The 25,864-nt window shown below is 37.1% G+C and overlaps 1 protein-coding gene across 2 annotated transcripts in view; it reads right to left on the reverse strand.

Moving 5' to 3' along the window:
* The window catches only part of SLCO5A1 (solute carrier organic anion transporter family member 5A1), a 423,356-nt gene that overhangs the window by 6,891 nt on the left and 390,601 nt on the right, over positions 1 to 25,864 (reverse strand). For both annotated transcript variants that reach the window (XM_016431474.2, XM_056824047.1), the window contains 2 exons: positions 10,734 to 10,893; positions 5,752 to 5,993 (listed from right to left, as the gene is read on the reverse strand). In XM_016431474.2, coding sequence (XP_016286960.1) covers positions 5,752 to 5,993; positions 10,734 to 10,893 — 402 coding nt within the window. The remainder of the gene's footprint in view (positions 1 to 5,751; positions 5,994 to 10,733; positions 10,894 to 25,864) is intronic.

The following is a 25,864-nucleotide window of genomic DNA, read 5'->3' on the forward strand; positions in this document are numbered from 1 at the left end:
TGCTAAACATTGACCCTAACATAGTGATGTCATTTTGGTCTTCTTGCTTCGTAGTATCATTTCCAAAGGTAATAATACCACATTATTTCCTGTCCTAATCTAAGTCAGTGATAAAAATGTTAAGCAGCACAAAGTTAAGTTCAGATCACGAATTAGCACTCCATCAGAAAACTCCTTATAAGTTGTCCTCATTCTTTTTTATTTAACCCTTACCTTCCATCTTAGAATCAATATTATGTATTGGCAAAAAAGTGGTAAGTGCTAGGAAACTGGGATAAAGTGACTTGCCCAGAGTCACACAGCTAAGATGTTCCTGAGATCAAATTTGAGCACAGGACCTCTGGTCTCCTCTATCTACTGAGGCATTTAGCCTCCCCCATGATTATTCTAAATAAGCCTAATAGTACTATTATCTAACCCATCACTCTGTATCTTTTCTAGAAGAATAGGAAAAGATTACCAAATGCTTTATTGAAATCCAGAAATTCCATGATCTGATTAGACTTAAATGTGTCAAAAGAGAGAATATAATTAATTTAGCATGATGTTTTCATCATGAAACTAATGTTGACCACTGGTGATCACCACTTCCTTTTCTACCTGCTCACTAACAATCCCTTTCATAAGGAATTTTAGAATTTTGTCAGAAATCCTATATTCATTTATTTATTTAACAATCATTAAACTACTCCTATGCCTAAGGCACTCATGGGGGTGCTGGAGATACAAAATCAAAAAACAAAAACTCTGGCTCATAGCAAGTTTTTATTCTCCTTCAAGTAGTCTAACCACTCATTTCCTGAACCTATACACCTCCCATGAGCTACTCTTTCACTGATCCACATACAAAGATGGTCATATCCTTGCTCTTACCATCACCCACAAAGATGCCACTTATATGTTCAAAAATTTGGAAATCCCTTTATTCAGCCATAATCTATTGACTTTTCTTCTCTCTCTCTCTCTCTCTCTCTCTCTCTCTCTCTCTCTCTCTCTCTCTCTCTCTCTCTCTCTCTCTCTCTCTCTCTCTCTCTCTCTCTCTCTCTCTCTCTTCATCTCATTTCCCATCCCCATCTATCTCTCTCATCCACACCTGGACCTCCAATCCTTTGACCTACCATCTCTCACAGGCCATCTCCCCTTAAATAGCCACTCTCTCTTTTCTCCATCTTAACTCCTTGGTGAACCAATTCAACTCTACACTTAACTCTTCCCTTGAATCCCTACTGACTTCTAAGATTACTGATGTCCAGCTAAGCCTCAGTTGCCATTCATTGCCTTGTGCCTCTACTTGTGTTGCTGCACAAAGGTGGAGAAATTCAAGCAGCTTTCTGATTAGTTTTACTACAAATTTATGTTATGTACCCTCAAGTGGGCCCTCACTACTGCTAGGCAATCCTTACTATGCCTCTCTTATCTATTTACTATTTTACTCTCCACAGCAGCTCTTCCAAACCTTTTCTTGCCTCTTCAAATTCCCCATGGCTTCTCCCCCCCCCCATCTTCCCAGATGAGATCCTTATCTCATAATTTACAGAAAAAATAAGGACATTCACCATTAGTTCCCAATCTCCTCCCCTCTGCCTTCTCTCTTTTATCACTCAGATGTCTTCTTTGACTTTTTTCCCCTCTCCTGTCTCACATGATAAAGCGGCCTTTCTCCTTACCAAGGCTAAACTCTTGGATTATCAACATGATCCCATTCTATTCCATCTCCCTAAACAGAATTCTTCTTCTGTCATCTCCACTCTTTCATTTATTCTTAATCTCTCCCTCTCTCTAGGCTGATTTCCTACTACCTGTAAACATGTCCGTGTTTCCCCCATTCTTAAAAAAAACTCATTCTTATTTCTCTCATCTCCATCATTCTTATTTCTCTCATCTCCAGTATCATCCCGCATCTCTTCTGCCCTTTGTAACTAAACTCAAAGGTCATCTTTAACAAGTGTCTCTACTTTTTCTCCTCCCATTCTTATTTTTAACCCCTTACATTCTGGCTAATGACCATGTCATTCCACTAAAACTACTCTTCCCAAATTTACTAATGATCTTTCAATTGCCAAAAATCCAATGACCTTTCCTCTTTCTTCATTCTCCTTGGCCTCTGATATTCTCTTCTCTCTAGGATTTCAGGACACCAATCTTTCCTGGTTTTCCTTGAATTTATATGATCACTCCTCGGTTTCCTTTGACGGATCCTCCTCTAGACCTCCTCTAACCATAGATGTCCTTCAGGGTTTTGCCCTGAGCCTTCTCTTCTTCCCTATACTACCTCCCTTGATGATCTCATTAGCTCCAAAAATTTAATTATATCTCAATATGCTAATAATTCTTCAATCAACCTTTCTTGCCTAATTTCTCTGCTCACCTCCAATCTCATATCTCCAACTCCCTTTTAGGTATCTTAAACTGGCTTTCCAATGGATATCTTAAATTCAATATGTTCAAAACACAACTCACTAACTTTCCTCCTAAACCCTCCCCATACCCCAACCTTTCCTATTACTGAAGAAAGCAATACTATCATCCTAACCCCTCAGACTTGCAACCTAGAAGTCATCCTGGATGCCTCACTATCTCTCAACCCCTATATTCAAACTTTTGCCAAGGTCTATCATTTTCAACTTTGCAACATCTCTTGAATATGCCACCCCCTCTTTCCCCTGACACTGCTACTACTCTAGTGCAAGTCCTCATCACTTTACCCCTGGATTATTGTACTGGCCTGCTGGTGGGTCTCTCTGCCTCAAGTCTCTCCTGGTTCCACTCTACCCTCCATTCAGCCACTAAAGAGATTTTCCTAAAATTCAAAGCCCTCTATAGCCTAGCAACCCCTTCCTATCTTTTTTTTTTTTAGCTCTTACCTTCTCTCTTGGAATCATTACCATGTATTCGTTCCAAGGCAGAAGGGTAGGCAATGAGGATTAAGTGACTAGCCCAGGTTCAAACTACTGGAAAGTATTCAGTTCCAGATCTGAACCCAAGATCTCCCATCTCTGTCTGGTTCTCAATTCCACTGAGCCACCTTGCTGCCCCTGTTCCCTCCTGTCTTCAGTCTTCACATACTTTCTGCTCCAATGGTATTGGCCTCTTGGTTATTCCATGAACATGACCTTGTATCTCTCAGTTCTGAGCATTTTTTTTCTAGCTGTAATGGTCTTCCTCTTCCACTCCAACTACTGACTTCCCTGGCTTTCTTTAAGTTCCCCAACCCTTCTAATTCTAGTGCCTTTCCCTCTGTCAATTATTTCCTATTTATCCTATATATATCTTGCTCTGTAAATACCTGTTTGCATTTTTTTCTCCCCCATGAGATTATAAGCTCCTTGAAGACAGGAAATGTCCTTTGATTCTTTTGTATTCCCAGGACTTAGTATGGTGCATGGTATAAAGGAGGCATTTAGTAAATATTAATTGATTAATAGAATGATAGTGGATGGCATGTATTTTAATGAGCTGAAAGAGTTAGTGTACTGTGCATGATAACTGAGCAATGGGATGAGTATTGCAATGGAGCCAAAATTAGAGCCTTTGTGTATTGTAAGCCAGGTGAGAATCCCTCACTAAAATTCAAACTAAGCAAGTATATCTCAAGTATATCTCACTTTTAGCCTCTCTGATGGACTGATGGCTACACAGTACTGGGTGCTGAGTAGACACCTTTATGCTGATCCTTTCTGTTATGACTTCTTCTTCAGCACTTTTCTAATATCCCTAATGTCTTCCATGCTACCTTTAAGTACACTGGTCAACAATAGCCATAAGTCCCTGGGTAATCCCAGATTATCATTTCTATCCCTCCCAATTTCCATTACTGGAAATAATCACAATGCTAACTTTGGAGATGCTGGAGTCAAAGTCTTTAGTAGGAAAAAAGGTAAAATGTCTATTTTCCAATTTTATAAAAATCAAACTGAATAAGAAGCAAACTTTGGTGAATAAAGAGAAGACCTCAAAGTCAAGGTCTGGGATGAAATCCTGCCTCTGCTATATAATAGCTATGTGATCCCGGGCAAGTCATTGAGTCTTCTAATTTCTTAAGCAGCTCTCTAAAACTAGATGCTACAGGGGAAAAAAATGCTGACTAGCTTTCAAAGAGGTGATTTCCTCACCTGGGAGTTCTCTATACTAATGCAATCATGAGTCCAGTCCCTAATCCCTATAATAAACTAACCAGGGATATGACAGAGATAGGAAGAGCCTATAGAATGCATGGCTAAATGAAAAAAAAAACTTTCTCAATATATTTCCTCTTTGATTCTAGATCAGGAAGTACAAAGATAATGAAGTCAATATTGCTTGTCCAGGAAAAATAAACTATGCTTGTCATTAAACACAGGATCACAGAATCTCAGAATCTTGGAGCCAAGAGGGACCTGAAAGGCTAATGAATACAACCCAAAGTTCCGCCAACCAATCAATAAACATTTATTAAGTGCTGACTATGTGCCACGCAAAGACAAGCATTGGCAATAGAAAGACAAAAACTATCAAAAACTAAAATAATCTCTGAATTCAAGGAGAGGAAAATATACGCACATACGAAAATTAGAAATCATCATAAAGTAAGTTCCACATGACTGGGGAGATTAGACACTTGAGATAAACTTGGAAGGATCCCAGGGATTCTGATAGATATCATGGAGGAAGGGAACCCTGGACATGGAAAAGAGGCAAAAGCAAAGAGACAAAAGAGATAGAATGGCATCTATGAGGCAAGGCAAATGGGACAATTTGGCTTGACCACAGAGTGAGGGAAGAGTGGAATGTCTAATCAGTCTAAAGAGGTAGACTAAAGCCATACTGTGAAGTGCTCTAAATGCCAAATTGGTTTTTTAATCTAGAAGTTATAGGAAGTCAACAGAACTTTTAAGCAGAGGAACAACATGGTTATTAGATCTGTGCTTTGGCAGAGACTGGTACTTTGACAGCTTTGTGTCTTGAATTCTTATCAAGTGCCTAGTACATAGTAAGCACTTAATGCATGTTTGACTGACTCTACTGTGTGGATAATGGATTTCTGAAGAGAAGGACTTGAGGCAAGGCCATAGTCATTAGAAGGCTATGGCAATAGTTCAAGGGGCCTGAAGCAGCATGGTGACATGTGAATGGAGAGAAGGAGATGTTATCTGAGAGCCATTGATCTGACAATTGATTGAGTAAGAATATATTCTATAACATCCAATGAGCATCCATCTACATCTAAAGTCTAAGGGAACAATGTGTTTTTAGTCTAAATCATTTCCCAAGTGCAATAAGCTTCCCGTTGCTCCCCAACAGCTTCAGACTTGCTTGTTCTCACAGGTTAATGTGTATTTTCATGAAGCCAGGTAACAAGGTATAAATAACTTTTAAGGGTTGACCTTTTGAAAGTGAGAACATGGTAAGGAACCTGTCTCAGAGGTAGGGCTAGGGATTAGAAAAAGTTAGCATTCTGCAGTGGACCTTGCTTTTAACCAACAATATACCAACACCTTTCACTTCTGAAAAAGAACTTTGATGCTGGGCATAAATGCCTAAACACCCTCCATGTGACTCCATTCAAACTCTCAATTTCTCTTCTCTGCTTCGTTCTTTTTTTTTTTTTGGTTCACAACACAAGGCTAAGTTTATATGACCAAAGTGACCTTTAGACAAGGCTAAGTGTGTATGACCAAAGTGACCTTTAATGTGTCTTCTAACTCATAAATAATGGACCATCTGAACCCTGATGCTTTATAGTAGCTCCTGTAAGCATAATCCAGGGCTCACCTGAGTGTGACTATGATGGCTGATGGCTGTGCACATGCTGTTATGAGGGTAACAATGAAAAGAAAAACAAGGAATGGAATAAGGGTATTACAGGTCCGATTGCACTTCCCAGACACAGCATAGCCATTCTCATTCAGATAAGTTTTGACAATAACCATCCGGAGCTGACTACGCTGCCCCACTGTTGGTGCAGTGATGACCTGTCGACTCTGAACACAGGCACACTCTGTGTAATTACGTACCTGAGGAAAGAAAATAGATAAAATAGCATTAATGCTAAACACTGCAATCAGTAACCCCCCAAAAAAATTACATTAGGGAAATAAATGAGACTGAAAAGAAAAAATTCAAAATGAATGCTTTGGGATGAAATTTTCTAACATGTAACTACATTTGATATGTTCACAAAGGTATATGATGTGCTCATCAATGATGACAACCCTTCAAAAAATATCTTGACAGGCTAGAATTAACCTAAGTAGAAAATTACATGGGAATAAATAAACCTGGTACAGAGAAAAAAGCACCCAACTTGGAGGCATAGTCTAGTATTCAAATCCCTACCTGGCCCATTCTATTCCTCTCTGTGTGAATTAAGTCATTTCCAAATCTGTAAAATTAGATGGATAAAAGGACCTGTAAAGTCCCTTCTGGTTCTAACTGTATGATTCTTCAGAGGGCCAAGAAGATCCAAAGGGCACAAGATTTGTCGCTAAACTCTTTTTAGACAAGTAAAGTATATTAAACATTAAGGCTTCCTCCATTAACCTTCCCTGGCCACACCAATGTTCATCTTTCCTTTTTATTGACTCCTGAAATAGTCTGTACTATTCATTTAGTTCTAACCACACAGTCTCATTCGGTTCTTTAATTTGACATGGTGGATAAAAGCCATTCTAGAAGCTGGAAAAACCTGAGCTCAAGGCTCACCTCCGATACATAGTGGCTTTGTAATTCTGGACAAGTCTAACCTCCCAGTCCCATAGGCAATTCTGAAAGTGTAAATTAAAGGGAAGGTGCATTAATAAAAAGAGTGAGCTCACCAGGGAGTGCTCTACACTAATGGAGCCAGAGATCTAGAATGTCTGCTTATGTGTATGTCTTATGTCTTTAGCTCTGTTGAGGTATCATGCATTATATTTCTTTAATCAGCCCACACCATAGCCATCTATGCCTACACAAAGACACATATACCTAATACTAAACATACTAAGTGTACAGGATCACAAAATCACAGAGGTTCCAGGTTAGAAAGGGACTTTAGTTATATTAGTCCAACCCTATTTAAATGGGAAACTCCTTACCACCTGGAAAGCTAGTAAATGTTTAATTTTGAGCTGGGAGGAAGGAGAGAGGAAATGCATGTTCACATACACTTTAAAAAAAAAACCTTACCTTCTGTCTTAGAATCAATACTCTGTATTAGTTCCAAGAGACAAGAATAGTAAGGGTTAGGCAATGAGGGTTAAGGATCTGACACTTAGAAAGTATCTGAGATTACATTTGAACCCAGGACCTCCCATCTCTATATCTGGATCTCTATCCATGAAGTCACCTACCTGCCCTCTTACACATACACATTTCATTTTAATCTGCATTATGAAGACTTTTTTAAGTCTACAGAAAATCAACAAAACAATAAATTAAGCCCAAATTTGTTACAAATGCTATTTTTGAGGTTTAAATATTCACAATGAAAATTTAACAATCAGCTCTTGCAGTCCAGTAAGAAATAGCTCTAACACACCACTGCAGACAAGGAAAGTAATGAAAGCCAGTGATTTCACTGATAAAGAAAATTCTTGGGTAAGAAAACTCCCTCTGCCAATGCAGGTCAGTTCTCTCTCTGCAACTTAAAGTCAGTAGAAAGTTGCCTAAATCACAGTTAAATAAATGGCTTGTCCTGGGTCTCACAGCTAATACATGTCAGAGATGGCATTTGAACCCAAGTCTTCCAGACAACTGAGAACTATTCTCTATTCATTTTTTTATAGAAGACATATTGTTAATAATCATCATTGTCACAGAATTTTCTCCTATTAAGTTGTAATGAGTCAGATCCTGTGAGTAATTAAATTAGTCCATCCAATAGATTATGTAATGTGGAAAAAGGGTCACTTTTACAAGTCACTATTATTCTAATATCATAAATTGAGCAAGATAATAGTTTCTTAGAACCACTAGTCAATCAAACTCTCCTCCTGGTGATTTTTTTAATGTAAAATAACTGAAAAGTTAATTCAGTCAACCATCATTTTGGCATTTAAAATCAATCAATCTAGTGACAAGAAGTGCAACTACAGAAGGCTATTGGCCATCAGCTTGCTCTTCAGTAAACAGATGCTCTAAAAGTGTTAATGAAGTACTAACTTAATTTCAAAAAAATATTTGGCTGCTGGGCATATTTTGACTCGTTCTGAATTCAACCCATTAAATAAAGAAAGTAAATAATCTGTCATCTATTTTACAACTTGCCACTCTATTTAATATTTTAAAATAAAAGGAACTTTTAAAAATTTTTGCTTGTTTTGTGGCATAGTCCAATATCATCACTACAAGAATGACAAAGGTATTTTTAATCACATCACCAAATATTATTCTTATACAAACAAATAACACATTATTTTGAGAGCAGGGTGGACCTATTATTTAATTGATGCAAGAATATCTATTTGGAAACTCCCTATTCAAATTAAGCTCAGATATCTATCTCTAACTCATAGCCTGAGAATTCTAAAATTTAGAATTCTTCAAATTCAGAAGTTGGCATCATTTGAGCAAAAGAAAAGAGTTTCCTTAATAGCATACTTCTCAGAGAAGACAACCAGGATTGCTCTGTTGTTGGTGGATTAGAGACAGCCATCCTCTGGAGCCCCAGAAAATCTAGACTTATAAACTGCTTGGAAATTATAGGAAAAAATATCTGTTCAGTGGCACAACAGTTGTCCTTATCTTACAAGAGTGGATGGGAATATAATGAATATAATGGGCTAACTGATCATTATTTTATGTTTCACATATTTGCTTATGTGTACCTTTGAGGCTCCATCTTAAGCATTTTCTGTGGGTTTTGAAATAGAGGCTTTCTGATAATCCATTTTTTAAAAATTACCTAAAGCATTACGAAGTACCTTGTCTAAAGTTATATAGCTAGGTTTTGTTAGTGCAGGAATTCAAGTTAAGTCTTCTAGGCTTTAGTGATTGTGCTACACTGCCTTAGTCCATTAAATAAGTTATATAGGAAGATCAAAGTGGATGGAGTACTGAGCCTGGAGTCAGGAAGACCTAAGTTCAAATCCAGAAGCAACTCATTTCTGTTAGCCTCAGTTTCCTCAGATATAAAATGAGCTAGAGAAGGAAATGGTAAAACACTCTAGTATCTTTGCTGAGAAAACCCCAAATGGGGTCACAAAGACAATAAAATAGGAGGAATATGTTCAAGTTTCCTGAGAAACGTGTTAAATTTTCTGAAGACTCAATTTCTTCATCTATAAAATGGGAATAATGATATTTGCACTATTTGCCCCTTAGGATCACTAAGAGGAAAACACTTGGTAAATCTTAAAGTGCTATATAAGGTTGAAATTATTTGTAGAAATAGTGTATTTCATTATTTTTTTAAAAGGGCTGCCCAGGGGGCAACTGGGTAGCTCAGTGGATTGAGAGTCAGGCCTAGAGTTGGGAGGTCCTGGGTTCAAATTTGGCCTCAGACACTTCCCAACTGTGTGACCCTGGGCAAGTCACTTAACACCCATATTGCCTAGTCCTTACCACTCTTCTGCCTTGGAGCCAATACACAGTGTTGGTTCCAAGATGGAAGGTAAGGGTTTTTTAAAAGGGGAGGAAGGGGGGAACCTATGAGACTCAAATGAGATCATTCTGTTCAATCAATTGGCATTTATTCAGTTCCTTTGATGTGCCAGGCATTTTGCTAAGCCCTAGTAATAAATGGGCAAAAATAATACAGTCCTCCTCCCTTCACATGTATAATATGTATAAGTAATCACAAGATAAATATAAAACTATTCTTGATGATGCTAACAACTATGGGTAGGAATCAGCTTAAATTGAGGCTTGAGGAAAGCTAGTGATTAGAAGAAGGGAAGAGACCATCTATGTAAGCACTTTGCCAAACATTAAAGTGTTACATAAATGTTCCATGTAATATTATTCTTATTAATCATAAAAAAAATTTTCTCTAGTTAGTAGAATAGTAGATTCTTAGGGTCAAAGGCTTTAGAGGTAGAGGAGAACTTAACCAACACTCATTTTGTAGGGACAGACATTAAAATCCAGAGTTTAATTGACTTGAGGACAAAAAAAACAAACAAGTAAGTAGCAGAACTAGAATTAGAAACCAATTCCTCCAGCTCTGAATCCAGTGTTCTTTGGGCTACAATGTTTTTATGTGTTATTCATAACTCATGAGGAAGAGAATTCTCAAAATAAACTTTGAAAGGCTGAACCAACAGAATTATCTTTATCCCAAAGTTTTAAAAGTGTAATATCTCTTTGGCTCCTAAAAACCGCTTATCAGGAGATTTTAAAGACCCCAATTGTGTCAAAAGTACAGCTTACTCCCACACTGGATCTAGTCCATGAAATAATGGAAAATAAATCAAAGACTATTTCCTTGACCGTTCTATTTCATTAGCATCAAATGCAGAGGCCATCTTGACCTTCACATTTTCACACGAGAGATGTCAAAAGGAAAAAGAGGGGGGTGAGGGAGAGGGGTGAACCAGGAGCTGCACGTTATCATGTTGCCCTGAGACAGCAGTGCAAATAGCCAAAGTGCTACAGCATCCTCAAAGCTCAGCCCAGCTCTGCAGAAAGGTGATATTGCTTTGTCTTCCCTCGAGTCTGGAACAGAATGCACTTGGACGGTTTAGGGAAAGCTTCCAATGAAGAAAAATAGTGTTTTGACAATAGCAAATAAATACCTACAGATCCTCAGTCCATGGATTTCCCAAAACACTTACCCCCATACTATGATTGCCACTATTGGCACAGCCAGCCAAACATGGGTTAAAGTATGTAATTCCGTCTGATCCACAGACTGGCTCATACTCATGGATTTTACAACCACAGTTAACATTACAGCTTCCTGTCAGATTCCTATGGGCCATGGTGAGAGAAGGCCTAAAAGGAAGAAGAAGAAGAAAGGTTAGAAACAACATGTATATAAAACTTAGTTTTGAGGTATCTGGTCATTATAATTTCAGAAAATTTCAGGAAAAAAAAAGATATTTTTTCCAGGTCTGTATGAACAATACATTATGAGGCAACTACCTTGCCAGAATTCTTTTACATTATTCCCTTTTACTCTACATTTCAATTAAATTACAGGCTATTTCCTAAATTCAGCATTCCATCTCTGGCATCCTCCCCACCGCCATCTTAGAATCTTTAGCTATCTTCAAAGGCTAAGAACTCAAGGGCTACCTACCACCCTAAATCTTTCCTGGCTCTTCTCATTATAAACGCTCTTTCCTTCTTTTTTCAGATTACCTTGTAGTTACTTATCCTTAACTGGGTTTTATCCCAAAGTAGAAAGAATGTAAGCTTCTTGAGAGCAGAAACTGGTTGTGTGTGTGTGTGTGTGTTTGCATACCTAGTATAATGCCTTACTCATAGTAAGTACTATATAATAGTATTTATAAATTTCTTTATAGTAAATTCCTTAATAAATGTTTGATGAATTAAATTAAAGCCATTAGTTATATGAATGATACACAAAAAGTGTTTGCCTTAATATTCTAAAAGTTCAGGTCTAATAATTTTCTCTTACCTATAGAACTGCCTTAGTTCCAGTCTTTATTTCACTTCTGTGCAACTGGTTCAAGATTCTATACTTCCAAATCAGACAGGCTCAAATTCTATACTTCCAAATCAGACAGAGCCATTTCCTAATACATAAGATAGCACAATGGCTAACATGAGGTGTTTAATACATGTTTATTCCTTTCCCTTCCTCTTTGCAAAGAAAATTTGTAAACTGAATATGACCAATTTTAAAAAAAAATTTCAAATAACTAACAATGAGAGAAATGTCAATAAGAACAACTCTGAGGTATCACCCCACAGTGTACAAATTGGAAAGGTTACAAAAGATGGGGAAAGTTGATGTGAAAGAATCTTGAGAATACAAGCACGTAGATACTTGGTTGGGAAGCTATGAAATGGTGCAGCCATTCTGGATTTCCCATTGAGAAATGCAACAAAAAATGACTAAAGTACCCATATTCTTAGACACAAGAATCTCCTTATTGGACTGCCACAGCACCAACGCCAACACCACCAAGTGAGTCAAGGACAAGAAAAAGGGACCAATATATCCTAATGTATTGATAGCAAAATTCTTTATGAGAGCAGAATTCAAACCAGAGTGAGTGCCCATTGTCTGGTGAATGATTAAATAAACCATAGTATATAGATATAATGGAATATTTACAGTGCAGCAAGAATAACAAATAAAAGGAATTCAGAAAATGTGAGTTATTCTTTATGAACTGATGCAAAGCAAAATAAACTACTAATAAATCAAAATACACATTGACTAAAGGCAATGCAAACAAAAAGATCTTGAATAACACAAATCTCTCCCACAAATCTTCACATTTATCTTTGTACAACTCCCTATGGAGTGGGTAGGGATTTATTTCTGTGTTTGGAGTTACCTTTGTACAACTATTCTCATTGCTCAAGGTAAATTCAGTGAAGGCTCAGCTTCTTATCAATTAAAAAAAGCAGAAAGAAAGAGTTTTTCAAAAAAATTGGAATCAGTGTAATGGTATGGCTATTCAGTGATACAATAAAGAAAGCAGTGACCTAGATCTGCCCTCTCTTAAGAATGTCCAAGCCCATGGCATCACTCCTGGGAAATAATGGGGGATTTGGCAAAATAACAATCAGGGAGATACCAAAGGGGATCACACAGTATGCTAGGCTGAGCACTCAGCACCACATCTCCACTTAATAGGTGCTTAACATTTGTATTCAACTGACAGCATAGCTATTCTAGGACAATTATTTCCTTTCCTTTTAATTCTTCACTGACCAACTCTAAGCTAGAAGATATATCTACAGATAAGTCATCCTTTCATTCAACAAATATTTATTAAGGAATTGTTACAAGGTCATATCTTCAGTTATTTGACAACAAAGAAGAAAGCGAACCAAGCATCAAACTGGAAATCTCCAAACATTACTTTTTCCTAAGGGCTTTTCTCTCTTGCCTTTTTTCTATTTTGAGAAATGAGTCCTTGGGGTTTAATAAAAAAGCTGATTAAAAAAAATAAAAGTCTGATCAAGAGAAACTTCCAAAACAAGCAAGAAAGAGTAAAATTTTAAATTCATATCCCTTGCTTACATGGTGGAAAGTTATCAAAGATCCATATAACTATGTGAATTAATTCCTATTAGTGCTTTATCAACACAATTCTTTTCTGTGCATCCATTCTTTCTAGCAAGCACTTTAAAAATTGATAGTAAAAATAATCATCAATGAAAGGGCCAGCTAATAAAAATATTCAGCACATAAAAATGGTGAATTTTAAACACTTCCAAAGATATTTATTACCATTGCTATTTAGAATATATACAGCAAGATGTTTTACAATTTCCTGATTTCTGATTTAATGATTTACAATTATTTTGCAGTAATTTCATGTTTGTTCAAAAGACTTTACATTTTTTTAATTTCAGAGTGAAATATTAAGAACCTTTCATTTATCCATCCAAGTGTGTACCTAACCAAGAAGGAAGACTTGAAAGCGAAATAGAAAACAAATATACAATATGCTGATTCCAGAAAGAGAAAAGCCATCTGGTACACAGTCAGTGAACCACAGCCCCAGGCCAACCAGAATGAGTTTGGCTCTCTTGACAAGATGAGATCATGATGTGATGCAAAGAAATTATAAAATATGAAACACTATAAGAAAATCAATGCAGGAGAGTCAAACAGTAAATATAAATAGTGCTGAAAGGGAAGTAGGAGGCTTATGATCAAAGAACTGGGTGGATGGGGAGGATAGGATAGAGGGTTAGAGAGGGGGAAGTAATCCAAGCCTCCAAAGAGAATGGACTTTTGTGGTTGATCCCTGAGTAGAGTTGACAGAAGTCATGCCTGAGGATAATAGTGACTTACTTGAAAGTTTCTCAGTCCAGAAAGCACCATGGAATATAATTCTTTTGCTTACATTCTAAATTGTATATAGAAGTAGTCAAAGACCACTTATTATCCTAGCATGAATATGTTGTTGGGGTGTGTGATACAGTAAGATCTGCTAGAAAACCATGATGATCCTGTGGGAAAGGACTATATACACACTTCTCTATTAAACAGACATTTGATGAAAGAATCTTTGGCAAAACATCCTTCCCCAAGGAGATTCCCTTAAATGAAAGCCTACCTTGAACCACAAAAATATGTAAGTTACAGTGAAAGAATTAGTTGTGTGTGTGTGGTGTGTTGAAACTATGTAAGGACTCTCATAAATCGATGCTTTATAGTTGACTGTCACATAATAAAAATGGGGTTTATGAAAGGTTGTAGTGCTTTATTCCTGTTTTATTGTCTTTTTAGTGAGAACAGAGCAGGACTATATTATATTCACCCAGGTGACTTATAAAACTGCCATGATGTCAGTTTAATACTTAGTTCCCCCAAATTTAAAGTCCTTGCTACTTGAAAAAATCCCTTAAAGATAACACCATCCTACAAACCAAAGGGCAAATGCCCTGAAATAAATTTGCTGTTGCTAAGTCCTTAATCAGAGTCACTGAGTTTAGTTTAATAGGAAGGAAATGTAAGTGCCTACTACGTGCTGAGTTCTATGCTAAGCACTTACAAATGTTATCTTATTTGATCCCCACAATAACTCTGGGAAATAAGTGCTGTAATGATCCCCATTTTACATTTGAGGAAACTGAGGCAGAAAGAAGTTAACTGACTTAATCAGGATCATATAGCTAGTAAGTATCTGAAGCCAGATTTAAACTCAGATCTTCTTGAATGTAGGATCAGTGATCTCCCCACTAGCTACCCTCTAATTGGCACAAAGATGGGGAAATGAAGTGTCTTATATGTAAAGAACAAGGTCAGTGTGGCTAACCCAGAGAGTGGATGGAGAAAAGTAATATACCATGAGGTTGGAAAAACAGGATAATGCTAGTTTTTGAAGAGCTTTAAATGCAAAAAATGAAAGCAAACAAAAACTTAAGACTTAAGAGTCTTAGTGAGTTGCCTAGACCTCTAAGGTTTCCACAGCCATTATGTGTCCAAGGTAGGACTAAATGTTCCTTACTCAGAAGCAGATCTGCTAGTCACTTAACACCTATACAGCATCTCAGTTGAGAGCCAGGTGACAGCTATGAATTCTCTAGTCCTGACTTACAACAACAAAAAGTCTTCATTAAATAGTAAAATAATATTAAAGACTAAAATCAGATAACTATAAATACTCAAATAACTGAATATGAAGTATAGAATAAAGCTCAAAGAAATAAAAACTTCTAATTTCATGAACTTATAGAGCATTAGGAAAGAGAGAACCTTGTAGAGATCATAGAGTCTACCACTCTTGATTTTACAGGAGAAGAAACTGAGATTCAAAGAGATAAAGTGATTCAATAATTGATTAACATCACACTTTGACTATAAGTGGCAAAGCCAGGACCAGCCAGATCCCACATCCCCTAATGAAGGAGCTAAGTGTCACGTGGATAGATTGGACTTAGAAGAAGGAAGGCCTGGATTTGAATACTGTCTTAGACTCTAACGAGCCTATGACCCCTGGAAAATCATTTAATTTCTCTCAGCCTCAGTTTCCTCCTCTGTAAAATAAAGATAATTACAACACTTATCTCCTATAATCATATAGAAACAAATGATATGACATTTTCTTCAGTCATTTCAGTCATGTATGGCTTTATAGTGCCATTTGGGGTTTTCTTGGCAAAGATAGTGGAATAATTTGTCATTTCCTTCTCTAGCTCATTTTACAGATGAGGAAACTGAGACAACAAGGGTCAAGGGACTTGCCCAGTATCATATAGCTAATAAGTGTCTGAGGTCAGATTTGAACTCATGAAGATGACACTTCCTGATGCCAAGAGCAGTGTTCACATTGTGCCACCTATCTGCCCATATCCCTAGGCATAGAGGGTACAAAGGCAAAAATGAAAATCGTCCCTGCCCTCAGAGAGATTATATTCCATTGCAGAAAAAAGCATGTATACATTCAACAAATCCATTCATCAAGCCTTTAATTAAGTACCCACCAGGGACTATACTAAATCCTGCAGATTACAAAGATATTTTTTAATACTTTTCCTCAAGGAGTTTATAACCTAATGGTGGAGACAATATGCAAACAACTATGTACAAACAAGATATATGTACATGCGTCTGTGTATAAATCTAGACAGCTAGGTGGCACAGTGGATGGAATGCTGGGCCTAGAGTCAGGAATACCTGAGTTCAAATCTGGCCTCAGGAAGTTACTGGGCAAGACCCTATTTGTGAATTAATATATTAGAATACTCTATAAATTTAAAGAACTAATAATAAACAAAGCATTTGTTATCTTGGGGTTTTTGGGGGGGAGGAGGGCAACCTTGACCCTATTTGCTTCAGTTTCCTCATCTATAAAATGAATTGGAGAAGGAAATGGCAAACCACTCCATTATCTCTGCCAAGAAAATCTCAAATGGGGTCACAGTCAGACATGACTAAAATGACTGAATAACAAATATGTGTGTGTGTATTTATTGGATTTAATCTCAGAGGAAAGGCACTAGGATTATGGGGAGTACGAAAAACTTCTTGTAAAAGGCAGGATTTGAGTGGGGTCTGAAGGAAAACAGGCAAGTCAGGAGATAGAAAAGTTAAGGGAAAGAGTTCCAAGCAAAGTGGACAGTCATCGAAAATGCACCCCATGAGGAGATAAGATGAATAATAAAGAGGTCCTAGTCATTGAATCACAGAGTACAGAGAGGAACAACTAGAGAGCAGGAAGAGGACTGGTTTTTGAAAGTCTATAAAAGCCAAACAGGATTTTATATTTGATCCTAGAAGTGATAGGAAACAACTAGAGTTGACTGAGTAGTAAGAGAGAGAGGAAGGGTGACAAGGTCAGAAAAGAAGATCCATTTGACAACTGAGTGATGGATGAACTGGAGTAGGAGCTGACTTGAGGCAGAATGATTAACCAGTAGACTACTGGGATAGGCACAAGGTGGTAAGGACCTGAACCCATAAGGAAATTCCCTCTACATAAACACATGTGAGTGTACATACACATTCATGCATATGCACACATTCAAACATTATGAATATCCTAGTGTGCTGAGCATCAATTGTCTCCTGGTTAAGACAACAGGGAAAGATAAGTTTAGAATATACTTGGCCACTGACCTCACAGAGCTAAATATAGACTAAGAAATCAACACAAATATCTATAATTTACCAAGTTCTATGAGAAGTGCATTAGAATTATAAAACAAAATGGCTTGAGGGGAAAAGATAGGCAGAAACAGCTAAAATAACTGATGAATCTACAAATGACATCCTCTTACACCAAAGAAATTGGACCTGGTTTGCATTCTTATCTGGCTTATTCATGATTTCTATGCTCAACGGGTGCCCTTGGTCTGCTTACCTTAGTTTGGTGCTTGTGAAAAAGATTACAGTAGAAAAATAGCAGAAAATGATTTTTTCAAATTGTATATACCTGTAATTGGGAAAAATAGAATTTGGAAAAAAGTAAAAGAGTACAACTTTCTTTGTCCTGCTTAGAAGGTAGCACTACCCTTAAAAACTGTTGCTGCCACCAAGACCCAGCCTATAATTATGGACAGGGATAGTCTTAGCAGAGTTTACCTCAAGGCTGTTTTCCCTTTCAAAGACAATAACAGAATGTTGAAAAATTAGGTGGTCATCAAAGCTGATTAGCACACCTGTCTTTTTAGACATATGATCACAGATTGTTTGTGGAACATTAGTAAACCCCAAGACGTTCTACAAAGCACAAACCTGACCATGTCACTACCTCCACCCCCACACAACAAATTCCAGTGGCTCCCTATCACTTTAAAAAATGCTTGATGTGTTAAAGCCTTTCATAACCTAGCCCACTCCTTCCTTTCCAACCTTTTCTTATACCTTACTCCTCGCCCCACTGTATATAACTAACTCTCTCTTTCTCTCTTCCCTTCTCTCTCTCTCTCTCTCTCTCTCTCTCTCTCTCTCTCTCTCTCTCTCTCTCTCTCTCTCTCTCTCTCTCTCTCTCTTTTTCTCTCTCTCTTTCTTTCTCTTCTCTCTCTCTGTATCTCTCTTTCTCTGTCTCTGTCTCTCTCCCTGTGTGTATCTCTCTTTCTCTGTCTCTGTCTCTCTCCCTGTGTGAATCTCTCTTTCTCTGTCTCTTTCTCTCCCTCTCTTTCTCTGTCTCTTTCTTCCCTTCCCTTCTCTCTCTCTGTCTCTCTCTCTCTGTCTCTCTCTCTCTGTCTTTCTCTCTCTCACTCTCTCTCTTTCTCCCTCCACTCTCTCTGTCTTTCTCTGTGTGTATCTGTCTCTCTTTCCACTCTCTCTGTCTCTGTGTGTGTGTGTCTCTCTGTCTCTCTCTCCTTCACTCTCTCTCTGTCTGATCTAGTGACATTGCCTCCTGGCTGTTCCATTAGCATAACACTCTATCTCCCAGTCCCAGACATTTTCTCTGGTTGCTGGAATGCTCTTCCTCCCTTTATCAGCTAAAATTCCATATTCTACCTGTTAATTATTTCCTATGTTGTAACTGCAGTACTTATCATGCTGCCTAGTTCATATTTACTGCTTAATGAATGTTGACTGATTGATTGATTGAAGAATACTCAGTCAGGTAGTAATTCACTAGAATAGAATTCTAATATATAAATCCAAACACAATACTCTTTTTCTTTCCTTTTTTAAATCCTTAACTTCTGTCTTAGAATCTACACTATTTTGGTTCCAAAGCATAAAAGAGAAAAGGAAGGGCCAGGCAACTGGAGGTTAAGTAACTTACCCCAGGTCACACAGCTAGGAAGTATTTGAGATCAAATTTGAACCCAGGATGATCCATCCATTTCTCTAGACCTGACTCTCTATCCATTAAACCACCTAGCCACCCCTCCAGTACTCCTTTTAAGATACTTTCCTACCTTCATAAAAGGTAAATTTATTGTCAAAGCTTGTCCCATCCACTTTCCAGGACAGTTACTTTTTCTAGTATGAATGAGTCTTTTCTAGCACTGTTTCCTACTAATCACAGAGAAGGTCTTGATTTGCCTTTGCTAATGTCAGAGATTCCTTTGCACACAGAAAAAGAGAGACAGAAATAACCATAGGAAGTTGTGCTGAGAGCTAAAGTGCTCCAGTTTTTGTTGTTGTTTTTCTACAAAAAAGATGGTCATTTTCCAGCTCTTAAAAGAAAAATAATCTATTCCTCTCCCACTGGCATTCTAACTGGCAACTACTAAGTCAGGATTAATTTGAAATTTATATATATATATATATATTAGGCTTCAATTAGCAGGTTCAGAATATTTAATACCTGTGATATTTACTAGTAATCTGTGATATAAGCCCAAAAAATGTGTATTCCTTATAAAACATGTGAACAAAATTGAAATATGGGCTTTAAACATGTATTTTAACTGGTTTTATGAAAATAATTAGTTAAAAACAGCTGAGAAAATCTTGCTCACACTGAAAAAAAAGAGCCTAAAAACAATTTTACACACTTTCAATTACAGTAAGAATTTTGTGAACCATGTTATTAACTTTCTAGAAGTTTGAATCCTCTGGAACATCTGGATTCCTGATACATATCTGCTTAACACTACAAGGGGACTTAATTAAAATCACAAGCTTTCAACTCCAGTTGAAGAGGAAAAGCTTTCACATTTCTTTCATGGAATTCAAAACATTTAACTAACCCTAAAGCTATAGAAATATCGAGTGATCTTTCCCTTTTCAGTTGGCAAAGCATAGAAAGGGGAGGAGGGGGGAGGGAATGCCTGCAATTTGCCTAGCCAACAAGATGCTGCAATGATAGACATCAGCGTTTTCTGCTTTTGTTCTTAAACAAAGCTGACTGTGTAAGACTAGATTGTTATCGCCAGGTCTGACTTGGATCTGTCTTTGTGGAAGGTGCACATTGTTCTTTAACTTTGATATAAGTGTATGACAAGACCATAGTTAAGTCATTTTAATGCCCAAGAAAGATGTCAAGTGGAACAGGAGATGACTAAAACCTCATGCCTCAGAACTCTGAAAATAAAATGGAATTCAATTCAACATTCATTTCTGGAACCTCTGCTGTGTTTGGCTTTCTCAGAATTTTTGAGTTGGAAAGACCATCTGATCCAACTCATAACTAAGCAAAAATCCCCTGTCCAACATAGATTACCTGAGCTTAAAAAACATGCCATAGGAATATTTGTTAAGAGAAATGAGTTATTAGGGCAGCTAGGTGGCTCAGTGGATTGATGGCCAGGTGTAGAGAATGGAGGTCCTGGGTTCAAATATAGCCTCAGACAATTCCTACCTATGTGACCCTGAGTAAGACATTTAACCCCCATTGCCTATCCCTTACTGATCTTCTGCCTTTTAATCAATACACAGTATAGATTCTAAGATGGAATGTAAAGGTTTTAAAAAATGAAAATAAAAAAAAATTGCCCAAAGGGCGCTAAAATACTGCCTGCCCTTTGATCCAGCTGCTTTGAACCACTGCTGGGTTTGTACCCCAAAGAGATAATAAGGAAAAAGACTTGTACAAGAATATTCATAACACAATGTAGCCAAGGGGGGCGGCAGGAGCCCTTCCCTTCCTGCCTCAGCTGGAGACCCCTTCAGGACCAGGCTGCCCGCCTCCTACATTGGGTTTTTAATGCTAGAAAGAATAAAGCAAATGATTTGCACTAAAAAAAAAAATATTCATAGCTGTGCTCTTTGTAGTGGCAAAAAAATTGGAAAATGAGGGGTTGTCCCTTGATTGGGGAATGGCTGAACAAATTGTGGTATATGTTGGTGATGGAATACTATTGTGCTGAAAGGAATAATAAGCTGGAAGAATTCCATGTGAACTGGAAAGACCTCCAGAAATTGATGCAGAGTGAAAAGAGCAGAACCAGGAGAACATTGTATACAGAGACTGATACACTGTGGTACAATCGAAGGTAATGAACTTCTCTAGTAGTAGCAATTCTCTAGTAGTAGCAAAGATCCAGAACAGTTCTGAGGATCTTATGAGAAAGAACACTAGCTACATTCAGAGGAAGAACTGTGGGAATAGAAACAGAAGAAAAACAACTGCTTGATTACATGATTACATGGGGATATGGGGATATGATTGGGGATGTAGACTCTAAACAATCACCCTAGTGCAAACATCAATAATATGGAAATAGGTCTTGATCAATGACACATGTAAAACCCAGTGGAATTGCTATTGGTTACAGAAGGTGGGTGAAAGGAGGGAAGTGGAAGAACATGAATTTTGTAACCATGGAAAAATATTCTAAATTAACTAATTAAATAACATTTTCCAAAGATCTAAAAATAATAATAATAATAAATAAAAATAAAATAAAATAAGTCAGTTTATTTTGCTGGAATAAAAGAAGACAGGGTTGGGAAAGGGAGATGAGAGCATTGAAAGGGTTATGATTACCTATGTTTAAGATTGTAAAGAATATTCATACTCATATGTATATAACAGGATACTATACTAAAATCTACCATGAGGGGGAACCTACTACCTCTGAAGAAAGCCCATTCCATTTTGGAAGAATTTTCAATTGTTAGAAAAAATCTCCTTATATCAAACTGTTATTTCTACCCATTCAATACTCTTAGTTTTGTCCTATAGGGGAAAATAGAAGAAAATCTAACTCTTCTTCCTCATAATAGTTTTTAAATATTAGAACTACTATATTCCTTCTCCTTTTCTTTTTCTAGGCTAAATATCCCATGTGCATTCAACTAATTCTTATATGGTGTGTCCTTGAGGCTCTCTATGAGACTGGCTACATTATAAGACTAATTCTCCTCATGAATATAAATTTTTTGTTTCTACTTCCAAACATATCTGGAAATTACTATAAATAGTTAAACATATAGCTAGCAAATTTAATCCAAAAAATATAACTAAACATAGCATTTGTTGTTTTTCAGTCATTAGGGTTATATATTTGACTCTTTGTGAGCCCCTTTGGGGTTTTCTTGGGCAAAGATGCTGGAGAGGTTTGCCATTTTCTTCTCTAGCACTTCACAGATGAGGAAACTGAACTAAAAAAGGGTTAAGTCACTTGTCGAGAGTCACATAGCTAGTAAGTATCTGAGGCCAGATTTGAATTCAGGAAGAAAACTATTCCTTACCTCTAGGCACTCTATCCACTGCACCACCTAGTTGCCCAAAAAGGCAACATAGATAATCCTAAAGTATACATTTGTTTAATTGAAAATTTGTTACCCTAAAAAAAGAACATTTCCTGGGAGCCCACTTACTTCCTGTCATTGCGTACTTCCTGTAGACAGAGGATATAATGTGAGGAAGGGGAGAGTCCCACCTCTTCTTGGGCTTGCAGCCAGTGGTAATGGTGGTGAGAATTTTTTAAATGGCTAACCAGCCATGGGCATATGGTTTCTATTTTGTACCCTCTTTATTCTTTTATTTCTAATGATCATTTAATAAACCTCATAAAATATAATATTTTCATTATTAGAGATTATAATTTAATTGTTACACATTAACAACTTCAAGACAAATAAGTTTTATTTTAGTTACTATACAGGTTTGCCTTAAAACGAAGTAATATGTGTAACCCTTTGAATGATTATATCAGCTCAGCTGGATTTGAGCAGTGAAAAGAAAAATGAAATTGGTACAACTGGATATACATTTTCTAAAAAGAGTAGAATAACATAAAGAGATTCAAAGGAGTTCAGGAAGGAAAATTGTCCAGCTGGGAAGACTGGTACATAGGATTATAGAAGCTATACTGTTGGTTTCAAAGAGGCAGTGGAAAGTAATAGGATAAACAGTACTGAAAGTCAGGAGTCCGAATTTTGAATCGCATTCTGACAGTATATTATTGCTTCATCTTTTTAAATAGTCTCAATAAATCCTTCAGTTCCCATTTAATTATTTCTAAAATCATTACATTTACTTTACTAAAATCTTTAAGTTTTACTAAAACCTTAGTAAAATGAAGCTCTTGTTTCTGAGAGAAAAAAAAGAGGCAGAGAGATAGTAACAGAAAGAGATAGAGACAGAAGAACAGAGATAAAGACAGAGATAGACAACCAGATGGAGACAGAGAAATACATGTCATGTCTCCTCACTGACCAAATCTGTGGCATAGTTTTTCCCACCACAATGTAACTATCTTAATAATGTCTACATTTCATTTTTATACTTTGCACATGCAAAAAAAGTTTCCTAATCAATCATTTTGAAAAAAGAAAGATATTTAAGCCAATTCCATTCATTTATCAGTGAGGAGCACTATGTTCTCCAACAAAGTAATAGCTGATTATAGGAAAGGTAAGAAGATTTTGGGAAAAGTAGTTTTGATGATTTAATAGTCAGACATTCTTTGCATCAACAGGGAACCAGTGTCCTTTTGTGATTCTACCCTCATATCATCTAAGACCCTTGGAAGATTTAGAACTGAGCTCCAGATGATTTTTCATTATCCAGGCTCCAGCTGATCCACTGACTCATTTCCAACTCCAGTAATTATATTCTCAGCACCTAGAGTTTCCCCTGCAGTTTTAATTAGGAACTTTGATTTACCTTCTGTCTACATCTGCTGACTATGAAATCTCACTTCCTGGACCTCTGACAGCCCCAAAACAACTGTTTCAATCTGGTTGACAGTGACTGAGCACCTGCCCAGGTGGATGGGTTTCAGCATGTGCAGAGATCAACTCTGTGAGGTAATCTGTGCAACCATTTAAAAAGTGGCCTGGGATATTTGGGCTTCTTGAGCTTCTTTTGGTTCCTGGATTCCTTTGTCAATCTCAAGAAACTGACTGAACTCTTCTCAGTATAATCGTTTTAAATGCATAAAATAAAATATATGGAATTGCAAAGGAAACCAATTATATGAACTATACACCTTCTGAGAAAGAAATGATAAATTAGAAATAATTGGGGCATTATTTTTATAGATATAGATATATCTTTTTGTTAAATGATGCCTTCTCAAATGAGAGGAGGGAAGCATTGAACTGGGTATTTTAATGTAACAAATAAATGAATACATTTTTAAAAATAAAAAAAATAAAGCTGATACACTAGGGGTAGGAAGGAATATAATCATAAAAATGTTTCAAAAGTTCAATAAACATGTAGGTTAAGAATCCCTGCTCTATACATTGGTGATATGTCAGTATATTTTCCCTTTAATTGCATGCTTTCCTTCAGGCAATTGGATATGGAAGTAAAGCAAATATTTTGTTGTGGTTTCTTTTATTTGAAAAGTTCAGTTTAGCTGAACAAATATTTATTAAGCACCTACTGAACAACAGGCACCGTGCTAGTGTGACAAGGAAATCACTTTAAAAGACTGATATATATCAATTTAAGGTGGCCAAGGAATTCAGCTATGTAATTCCTAAATGAAAACTCAAGTCAGCAGTCAACCTTTTATGGAGTTTAATCACAAACAGGAGGAAGAAAGGAATTAGAGATAGAGAGAGGGGGAGAGAGAGAAAGGGGAGAGAAGGGAATAGGGCTTAAATACCCCTTCTGTTTAGGCTGGGCCAAAAGGCCCAAGCCCTTAGATAGCTGGGGCAAAGAAAGGAGATCAGTCCCTATTACTCACGTGACCAAAATGGAGAAACAGTCTCAGAGGCCCTACCTTCAGCTTCCTTCAGAGCAAGCCTCTCAGAGCACACTCCAATCACTCAAACTCCTCAACCACCTCCCTTAGTCTTCAGACCCCTCTATCTTTAAGGAAACCATCCAAGTTCCCTCCCCTCAGTTCTCACATCTACCAATCACTGTCCATCAATTTCCCTGTGCCAATGGAGGCTCTGGCTTAACCCAGGACCGCCCAGAGGTCTCTGGCTTTGCACATGTCTGTTGAAGGTCATATTTTCAAATAATTAAATCTTTGATCCTTTGCTACAGCCCTTCCTAAATCCTGTTAACCTGAGTAGGGTAGAGATTGGAATAATTAAATTTTGATCTATGCTGCAGCCCTTCCTCAATCCTGTTAGGACTGAGTAGGGTGGAGATTGATTCCAAGTATCTCCATTGTATCAATTCTAAAATCAATCATGACTCAAAGAAATTCCTGTTCTATGCTTAAGCATAGGTCAAAGTCCTTTCCATTGTTCAGCAAAAGGTTTCTGTCCTAAAGTAATCTTAAGAAGGGAGGAGGAGGAACCTCCCATGCCAATGGGGTTCACATTCCAATAGAATATCAGTAAGAAATTTTCCAAGTATAAAATTTCCCAATGGTGAAATTTCCAACATTTATAAGTCTAAGGAATTTTAAGGTTTACACTAGATGGCACAGTATCTAGCTTTATCTAAAGCTCCAGGCCTAGAATCAGGAAGACTTCAGCTCAAATCTGGCCTCAGATATTTACTAGCTTGGCGAGTCACTTTTTTCTTTGCTTCAGTTTCCTCTTCTATAAAATGGGAATAATAATAGCACCTGTATCCCAGGGTTGTTGTAAGGATTAAATGCAATAATAATAAGAGTAAAGCACTGAGTACTGTGCCTGGCACACAGTAAAAACTATATAAATGTTAGCTTTACTATTAGCTATTTTTTGAGTCAAAAATGGAAAATAAGCCCTATCCTCAAAGATATTACATTATACAGGAGAAACTTCTTCCAAAAACCTACGGCATAGGCCCTAAAACCTGTATAAAAATAAAGGAATGCATCAGACGCCTTCTAGCTGTGTGATCCTGAGCAAATTAATTAGCTCCAACTGCCTAGCCCTTAGGAGACACTTTTCTGCCTTGAAGCTGATGCTAAATATATTGATTCCAAAATAGAAGGTCTAAAATAAATAAATTTAAGAATAAAGGAATATAGAGTAAGATTTCAACTAGATTTCAAC

The sequence above is a fragment of the Monodelphis domestica genome, chromosome 3 (genome assembly GCF_027887165.1).
Source record: "Monodelphis domestica isolate mMonDom1 chromosome 3, mMonDom1.pri, whole genome shotgun sequence".
Classification (NCBI taxonomy): domain Eukaryota; kingdom Metazoa; phylum Chordata; class Mammalia; order Didelphimorphia; family Didelphidae; genus Monodelphis; species Monodelphis domestica.